We start from the raw sequence: 9,831 nt of genomic DNA on the forward strand, positions 1-9,831 counted from the left end.
AGACGGCGATCGGAGCATCGCCGGCAATCACACTGCACAGGGGCACTTCAGGAAAAGAGTTCAGTTTCATTGAGGTAGTCGATCTGCGTTGAGTGCTGGAGGCATGTTTGAGTGCTTGCCATAGCTGTCCATGCTTTGTAGTAGTTGATCAGTTTGTTGGACAAATGGTTCGTGTAATCCATATAATAATTTGGCTTCGATTCCTCAATTTTTTTTATTGTTGTCAATCTTGGTTTGTGATATTGGGTCATCCACTATGAATAACTTGTGCTTTTCGGTTTTACGCCGCTGCTTAAATTTGTTTTTTCATTTTAATTAAAATTATTTAAAATTTGTCAAGTGGCAAAAGGATGTAAATCACGAACGACAACCCGCCTTTGAAATAATGATTAACATATAAGAGGGAGACATTTATCGATTTTGTCGAGATTCGAACCCCAAATCTCATGGTGATAACTTATTTAAAATTTATCAATGTGGCAAAAGGCGATTCACTCGCCCCCAGCGTCCCCCGTCAACCCGTCCCTAGGCTAACACGGAGGAGGTAAATCACGGGTAGTTACTAGCTATTAGTACAAATGGCCAAGACATGGGGATGTTATGCTTGATCATGCCGAATTTCGATCCTAAAACCTCATATGATAACAGTCCATATTTTAATCATCGTACCGCACGAGGGACTACTTAAAATTTATTAAGAACTATGTAACAATGATTAATTATAATTATAGATTTTGTTATGTTATCTACTTTATGCTGTACGTCCATTATTATTTATTTTTTTTAAAAAAATAAGATTTAAGGTTTAGGATTTAAATTATATAGTATTTTAATATTTACGAAGTGAAAAAAAATTGATGTGCACCCTAGGTATTCCTCTCACCATTATAGACTTATAGTAGTTAAATTGCTATAAAAATTTTATGATAAAATTTAAATAATTTTAATTAAATTAATAAAGATTTTTTATATAAAAATACTTCTATATAATTTTTTACTAAATTAAATTAGTTTTTTATAGTTATATTTGATATAAAAATATAGTATACTATTTTATTTATTTATTTATTTTCAAAAAGGACGCCTTTTTATCATTCAGATTGTAGGGCGTTTGTTTTATTTTTTCAAAGTATTTATGGCTTTTTAAACTAGCTGAGGCTTCATTTGGTTAAAGTATAATGTTTGGGGAGAAAACTGTCAAAAGAAAATAGGATGCTCTTCATGATTTTTGCCAATTCTAGCGTTATCTTCACCGCGGAGCATTCGACTGAGGGACCGGTTCAATTCGATATCCTCGCTGCCTTCGTCTTCTCGTCGCCGCCGCTCGAAATCGATCGATCGATCGAGTCAGGCTGAAAGGGAGATATGGGTTTTCTGTTACACGCCCTCCGCCGTTCATTGCTCCGATCCCACTTCTCTCACCCTACCCCTACCGCCCTGCGATGGATCTCCTCCTCCGCCGCCCTCCGGAAGCCGGAATCTGCCGCGCCCGCCACCTACGAGCCGGCTGGCTTGCCGCCTCGGACCCCTGTCGGGGGCGCCAGGTTTCATCTCGACAACCCCGAAGACGCCATGGAAGTCTTTGTCGACGGGTACCCCGTCAAGATCCCCAAGGGGATGACCGTCCTCCAAGCCTGCGAGGTCGCGGGCGTCGACATCCCTCGGTTCTGCTACCATAGCCGACTCTCCATCGCGGGCAACTGCCGCATGTGCCTCGTTGAGGTTGAGAAGTCCCCCAAGCCTGTCGCCTCCTGCGCCATGCCCGCCCTCCCAGGTCGGTTTGGATCCAAAATTTACTTTTTACTCGTCGCGGATCGGTTGATCTCATCTGTTGATGTTCTTGTGGGATCGTAGGGATGAAGATTAAGACTAACACGCCGGTGGCTAAGAAGGCTAGAGAAGGAGTGATGGAATTCCTCTTGATGAACCACCCACTAGACTGCCCGATCTGCGATCAGGGAGGCGAGTGTGACCTTCAGGATCAGTCGATGGCTTTCGGAGCGGACCGTGGACGATTCACAGAGATGAAGAGGTCTGTAGTCGATAAGAATCTGGGGCCGCTTGTAAAGACAGTGATGACCCGATGCATCCAATGCACAAGGTAGTTCTTTATCAAAATAACTTTACTTGCTTGAGATGGCTTTAGCTGAAATACTAATTTTCTAGTTTCAGTTTAGTTAATAGGGATCCAGGGACAGAACTTCAATATCCTTATATGTAGTATTTTGTCATAGTACATGCCTCTCTTGTGTTAAATTTGCCTTAATAATTGTAGAAAAATTTGAATTATGAAAAGCTACATTGTTGCTAAATCACTTTGCTTTTGTATGTATTTAAGGTAAGCTATGTAAATTGTATGATATGTCTGTTTTATGTGACAGATGCGTGAGATTTGCTACTGAGGTGGCTGGTGTTCAGGACCTGGGAATGTTAGGTCGTGGTAGTGGAGAGGAAATTGGGACTTATGTTGAGAAACTCATGACAAGCGAGCTATCAGGCAATGTGATAGATATCTGCCCTGTTGGAGCTCTGACTTCTAAACCTTTTGCTTTTAAAGCTAGAAACTGGGAGTTAAAGGGTACAGAGACTATCGATGTTACTGATGCTGTTGGGTCAAACATAAGAATTGATAGTAGGGGTCTAGAAGTTATGCGAATTGTTCCACGCCTGAATGAGGTCCACTATTTCTCTCTTAATCTCATATGTTATGTTTTATTCTGTTGAGTTGAGTTTCTTATTTACATAGCAGTACAATTCAATTTTCTTAGTTTTGATGTTGTAACTATATCCACTTTCTTAAGCTGATATCCTAGAAAGTTCTTTCTTGGACAAAGTTATTCCTAATATTAGCTCACATCTAGTAAGGCTGATGATAAATACAATTTATTAGCATCATACATTTCTATGGCTAGATTGTTTACTTGGGATCTTTTTGTAACTTCATAGACTTGAAGGTTCTTGACCATAATAATCCATGCCATTACTTCACTGATAAAATCCCCCGTCTTGATTATCCTCCTGATTAAAAGCAGCTTAATCTTCACTCTTCAGGAACCTTTCTTTTCTTGTTTGTCTTAGTAATCATCATAGCTTGTGTAGAATTAGTTATTTGCTAGTTTTAGAAAAGGGACCAAAAGGTTCAATGAAATTTTATTCTATTATGTTATTATAATCCTTAGATGGGATTGAAGGATTCAATTATTTTGTTTGTGTGGTGGGAAGCATTCAATCAGGAACATGGTTTGAAAAAATTATATTCGATGAATTTTATTTTCTTTTAGCTCTCTTTCATTCATTTTACTCCATATCCTTAGGATTTAGAAATTGGCTACAGACATAGTTTGCTCATTTTTCTGCTGTAGAAACCTATGCTTTGGGAATCTTGGCTAAAATTTCATAATCGTAAATTTGCATAATGTTTGAAGTTTGTACCACAGAATGATTTAAATTTATTATGTCAATGTTCTCTAGTTTTGGTAATTTTTCAGAGAACATAATGAAGAGCAGGAAAAATAGAAGATAAGACAGTAGGAAATTGCCATCTACTGTAAAAGATGATATCCAGTCTAACACACAATGTTGTAAATGCCAGTTTCTATTTAGAAAAAACTTGCTCAGATCTTGAAGATCTGCACTAGAATATGCTACGGATGAATGCAAGTAGAAATGCCAAGTTAGGATAGAAAGTGGTCACTCAGTTCCATGAATGGAACTAATTTGGATTAAATTAAACTTTTATTGTCACTATAAAATTCTGTGACTTGAGGTGAGGTATATTTGCTAAATATTAGAATTGATCAATTAGTTTACTGACCGGACTAATTCTTAAGTTTATCTCTTAAGAACTTATAATTATAAAATACAACCTTGAGCCTTGAATTGGCAAAACAATTGAAAAATAGCAAGAATAGTGAACAAGCTGTTTCTCCTTATTGTGAAGCCAAAGTGCTGGTAGATTAATTGAAATTTTCTCTGATGTACTAATATGTAATAGCAATGCTCTAGTGGTTGATCAGTTATCTTCCTCAGCATCTTCTTGCTTCATCAATTACAATAATGTCATGTTTAGTTTAAAGTTATATCCCCTTGATTTGCTGTTAAATCCAACATTTCATCAAGTATCCTTACAAATTCTTTTGTGCATTTTCTTCCTTATATTTAGATATTTTTACCTTCATCAGTTGCTCTGTTGCTATGCCTGGTTCCAATAATTTTACAACAATTAAATCATTTATTTGATTCATTGTGTGCATTTTCTTGCTTATATTTAGATATTTTTTCCTTCATTAGTTACTCACTTGCTATGCGAGGTTCCAATATTTTTTACAATAATTAAATAATTTCCTTAGTTCCTGTTTTGATGAGATATTTGCTGGATGACCTCTTGCCTTTTTAAATCTCCTTATCAAGTCTGGCCTGTCCTTGAAGATAGGTTTAAGAGCGAATGGTTAAAGTTGCTTGATCAGATATTTCTGGGGCATTGCTGGTGAACCTGCTTCAACTGAAATTATCTTGGAGTATCTTTTAATATTCAGTTCCTGATTTTATAGGATATTAACGAGGAGTGGATATCAGACAAAACACGCTTCTGTTATGATGGTCTCAAAAGGCAAAGGCTAAATGATCCTATGATTCGTGGTGCTGATGGACGATTCAAGGCGGTGACTTGGCGAGATGCACTGGCAGTTGTTGCTGAAGTCCTCCAACGAGTTAAACCTGCCGAAATTGTTGGAATTACAGGTCAACTTTCTGATGCAGAATCTATGATGGCACTGAAAGACTTTTTAAACAGATTGGGATCGGAGGAAGTGGCATGTGAAGGAAATGGTGTGAATCCTATTGCAGATTTACGTCCTAGTTACCTTATGAACACACATATTGCTGGTCTTGAAAATGCAGATGCTTTCCTGTTGGTTGGCACTCAGGTAATGTTACTTTGTTTCATAAGAAGTTAGAGATGGGAATTTTCAAACTAATGATCTGCTACAGCTGTCTCATTTAATTTCAGATTAGTATTCGTTGACTTATGATGGTGGACTTTGTTATCCTTTGATAAATTTAGATGTAGATTTATCATGCTCTGATCCTTAGTTTCAGTAAACTCTTTTATTAAGATGCATTGCTTTAAACTTTAAGGTGGCAACTTAGTGTATTTTTAGAAATGATAAAAATTTGATTTGTGATTGATGTCATGATGAGCCTGGGATAATTCAAAGTATATGATCAGTTTAAAGCATTTAAGTGGAGGCACTATGATAGATGGTGAAATGAGACATGTTATGAAACCAATAGGATTAAAGATGACTGATCAGATTGATCATGTTTAGTTTCATTCCAATAAAAAGAATCAATAAAAATGAGAAAGGGAGAGATATCTAGGTTAAAAAAGGTGTAGTATAAAGGAATACTTGTTGATATAAACAATGTTTTTGGCATATAAATGTTGGTGTCATTTTGGATTTTGATTAATCATAATGTAATGTAACTTGTTTTTGTAGGTTTTATATTTTGGTCAAGCTCTAAACTAATACTTGAATAAATACTTCTGTTAGTAAGATGTGGCATGTATGCCTGCATAGCGCAATGTTGCAAACCGTTTGCATATGATAGAGTTGTCATGTAGTGATTGCATATGGATCAGCACTTAGCTGGTAGCCAGATATTGGTGAAGAAGAAACCAGGATTTTGGCTCAATAGCTTGTTTACTGGAATGAAAATAAAATTAGGGAGATATCAAAGCTAGTTGTTTTCTCATAGGAAATAGTCCCTGGGAGTAGGGATTGATTGTTTGGCTCTATTCTTTTATTATATTTTGTTGAATCTAAATCATGATATCTGATATTGATCGCAGTCTAATCAACATGTTTTAGAAGTCAAGCAGTATGCTCATGATTTGATCAACTTATGTATGTCAGACTTTGTACAAATTTCCATTGCTTTTGATGAAATGATTTCACCTTCATTCTCAAGTTTCATAGTCTTGATGATTCCTGACCTGTGCATTGTATAATTGTCAGCCTAGAGTAGAAGCCCCATTGATAAATGCAAGAATCAGGAAGACTGTGCGAGCAAATCAAGCAAAAGTGGCCTACGTTGGCCCTCCATCTGACTTTAACTATGATCACCAACATATTGGCACATGCCCCAAAACACTGCTTGAGATTGCCGAAGGCCGCCACCCTTTCTGCTCAACCCTGAAATCTGCAAAGAACCCTGTTATCATACTGGGTGCTGGAATTTTCAATAGGAAAGACAAGGATGCCATCTTTTCCAAAGTTGAGTCCATAGCAAAGACTTTTAATGTCGTTAGACCAGACTGGAATGGCTTCAATGTCTTGCTGCTTAATGCCGCGCAGGCTGCTTCACTGGACCTTGGTCTTCTTGGCAGCCCCTCCGAAAGCATCCAATCGGCTAAGTTTCTTTACCTGATGGGGGCGGACGATGTGAACTTGGAAAAGCTCCCAAATGATGCATTTGTAGTTTACCAGGGTCATCACGGCGATAAGAGCGTTTACAGAGCTAATGTTATTTTACCTTCTTCTGCATTCAGTGAGAAAGAAGGGACTTATGAGAACACAGAGGGTTGCACTCAATGGACAGTTCCTGCAGTCTCCACAGTCGGCGATGCAAGAGATGATTGGAAGATCATTAGGGCACTCTCCGAGGTGGCTGGCGTTCGTCTGCCTTATGATAACCTTCAAGGCATCCGAGCTCGGATAAGGACGGTGGCGCCGAATCTGCTCCAGGTGGATGAGAGAGAGTCATCCTCCGTGTCTTTTGACATCAAACCAGACTGCAAAGATCAGGTGAGCTTCGAGCCATTTAAACCCGTGGTCGACAACTTCTACATGACAAATTCAATAACCCGGGCATCGAAGATAATGGCTCAATGCAGCTCGGTACTTATGAAGGCATGAGGTTCTTCTCTAAACATCATCTATTGGTGCTGGTGTAATTTATTTATTTTTACCCCTTTTATTGAAGCTAGGATTTACTCATAAATGGCAGTAATTATGCCTAATCTTTCTTTGGTCTGAGAACCAAAGCTAACTTCTTCAACGTGGATCATTTATCATTCCTCGTGGTTTGGGTAAATATTCTTCTGTTGGATATTCTGTTGTGTTTACTCTCAATGAATTGGAAGTGAAGGAAAATCATATTTTGTGGGTTTTTTATTCCAGGAAAAAAATAATAAATGAAGTTTTCAATTCAATAGCACCCTTTTAATAATATTTAGAAAACAGATATTATACCCTGTGGGGCACGGTGCGATGTTTGAATTACTCGACTTTGGGTTGTATCCATTTGTGCTTGTTCAGATATATTTTAATGGCCAATAGAAATATCTGATGATGAGGTCAACTCCAAGATTAATCTTTTTGAAAATTTAGATATTTATAATAATAATAATAATAATAATAATAATCAAATTTTATCTCATTAGATATGATAAGATTATATGGATATTTTTATACCATCAGGTTTTATTTTTTATTATATTATCATCTATGTTTGAATATATTTTATTTTATTTTATTATTGTTAATTAAGTTATTTTTTATTTTCCTCTTCCTATTTTATTTTATTATTGTTAATTAAGTTATTTTTTATTTTCCTCTTCCTCATTTAAGGTGTGTATTTGTCATAGTTTCATATAGTTTAATTGGAACATTTATTAGTTATCTAAGTACATATATATATATACAATCTTAAATATGTTTGTAGAAGTTTTCTCTCAATAGATGCAATTCTGACTTTATCTCTAATATTCTTATTTCTTTTTCTGTCCATCCTCGTATGTCCACACATCCACCTTAACTTCCTTATTTCTGTAACTCTCATCTTTTACTCATGTGCTCGAGTTATAGCCCAACATTCAGTATCGTATAACATAACAAGTTTAACCGACGTTTTGTAGAACTTCACTTTAAATTTTAGAGGTACTTTACAATCATATAAAACATCCGAAGTTCTCCTCTTTTTCAACCATCCTACTTGTATTTTATATAAGACATATCTCAATCCCTTCATCATTTTATAAAATGATCTTCCATCTCTTAGTTCTAGACAACTTGACATTTTCTATTTTAATAATTATTTTATTACGTCTAATAGTGCTAAATCTAAATTATATATATTTTGTCTTAACTTTATTACGCCTAAAACTTTTTACTTCTAGTATTTTCCATCAAGATTATAATTTAACATTTACTTTTTCATATATCTCATCTACTAAAATAATCTTATCTGCAAATAACATATACCATAATACTATCTTGAATGTGTCCAGTAAGTCCATCCATAATAAATGTAAAAAAAATAAGAACTTAGAGTTGATTCTTGATGTAATCCTATCTTTATTGAAAATATTTTAGTTAATTCGTCTGAAGTCTTCACTCTAGTCGTTACGTCCTCATATATATCCTTAATTAGTTTAATATATATTACACTAACACCTCTCTTTTCTAGAATTCTCCATATAATTTTTCTTGGACTCTATTATAAGTTTTTTTAAGTCAATGAATATTGTGTTTAGATTTTATTTTTACTCACGATACTTAATTAGTTACTTGAAAAAATGTATACCTTCTATTGTCGACCTTCAAGGTATAAACTCAAATTGATTTTCGATCACCGTAGTCTTTTTGCTTAATTTTTTTCTATTACTCTGTCCTAAAGTTTCATGGTATGACTTATTAGTTTAACACCTCTATATTTTACACGATTTTATATGTCTCCCTTGTTCTTATATAAGGAAACTAACATATTTACCCACCATTAATCAGACATTTTTTTTCATTTTCAATATCATATTAAATAATTTTGTAAGTCATTTGATATATTTTTTCCTTAGGCACTTCAATACCTCTATCGAAATATCATCTTGTCTAATGACATTTTCATTATGCATCTCAATTAAAGTTGTTTTACTTTTGAAGTTTGAATTTTACGATAAAAATTTAAATTTTTATACTTATTTTACCTACTTAAATTACTTAAATTAAGTTGGGCGCCTAAACCTTCATTAAAAAGTTGATAAAAATATCTTTTCCACCACTCTTTTATTTCTCTATCGTTTACTAGTGCTCTATTGCATTAATCTTTAATACATTTTATTTGCATAAGATCTCTTGTCTTTCTTTCTCTCACTTTAACTATTCTATAAATATTTTTCCCTTCTTTTGTTTTCCAATTTTTGATATAACCGTTCAAAAGTTTATCTCTTTTTTTTTTTTTTTTTTGCTTTATTTACTACTTTTTTAATCTCTTTCTTGACTATTGTATATTTTTTTAAAAAAATTTCATTCTTATAAATTTATAATTCTTTATAAGTTGTTCGCTTTTCTTTCACTTTCTTTTATACTTTCTCATTTTGTTACCAAGATTTCTTACTTGGTGGTGTATGTCCTTTTGTCTCACCAAATACACTCTTAGCTATTATTTTTAACTTTGATATCATCTTATCTCATATAGTATTGAGTCACCATATATTTCACCTAATACTTGTACTTCTACTTTCTCCTTAAATATGTTTTGATTTCTATTCTTTAACTTCCACCACTTAATTCTAGGAGTCGTATATATTTTCCTTCTATTGATACTTAGTTTGAGGCGTATATCCAATATTACTAACAAATGTTGGGTAGTTAAACTTGTAGGTCCTGATAGGTAGATTAGAGGAGGGGTGAATAGCTTGTAAGTTATAAATTTGAATATTTTGCTACCAAACTTAGCAAGGAACACACATTCATTTTAAACAAATAAAAACATAAACAAAATAGAGAAGAGGCCAAATATTTTACTTAGTTTGCAACGAAAGAGGTTACTAAT

General features: G+C 34.6%; 1 protein-coding gene across 1 annotated transcript; it reads left to right on the top strand.

The window, feature by feature from the left end:
* The first annotated feature begins 1,242 nt into the window (after positions 1-1,242).
* LOC121975389 (NADH dehydrogenase [ubiquinone] iron-sulfur protein 1, mitochondrial-like) lies at positions 1,243-7,115 on the top strand. Its single transcript, XM_042527005.1, has 5 exons — positions 1,243-1,774; positions 1,855-2,101; positions 2,382-2,676; positions 4,551-4,925; positions 6,018-7,115. Exons 1-5 carry the CDS (start codon positions 1,366-1,368, stop codon positions 6,915-6,917), a joined length of 2,226 nt encoding a protein of 741 aa, XP_042382939.1. The 5' UTR covers positions 1,243-1,365; the 3' UTR covers positions 6,918-7,115.
* The last annotated feature ends 2,716 nt before the right edge of the window (positions 7,116-9,831 follow it).

The sequence above is a fragment of the Zingiber officinale genome, chromosome 4B, assembly GCF_018446385.1.
Source record: "Zingiber officinale cultivar Zhangliang chromosome 4B, Zo_v1.1, whole genome shotgun sequence".
In the NCBI taxonomy this organism is placed as follows: domain Eukaryota; kingdom Viridiplantae; phylum Streptophyta; class Magnoliopsida; order Zingiberales; family Zingiberaceae; genus Zingiber; species Zingiber officinale.

Bases quoted from the DNA above. Each gene is read 5' to 3' on its own strand.
- LOC121975389 (XM_042527005.1), top strand. From the start codon at position 1,366: ATGGGTTTTCTGTTACACGCCCTCCGCCGTTCATTGCTCCGATCCCAC. The intron at 1,775-1,854 runs GTCGGTTTGGAT...GTGGGATCGTAG, and splicing joins CGCCATGCCCGCCCTCCCAG to GGATGAAGATTAAGACTAAC. The intron at 2,677-4,550 runs GTCCACTATTTC...CTGATTTTATAG, and splicing joins TTGTTCCACGCCTGAATGAG to GATATTAACGAGGAGTGGAT.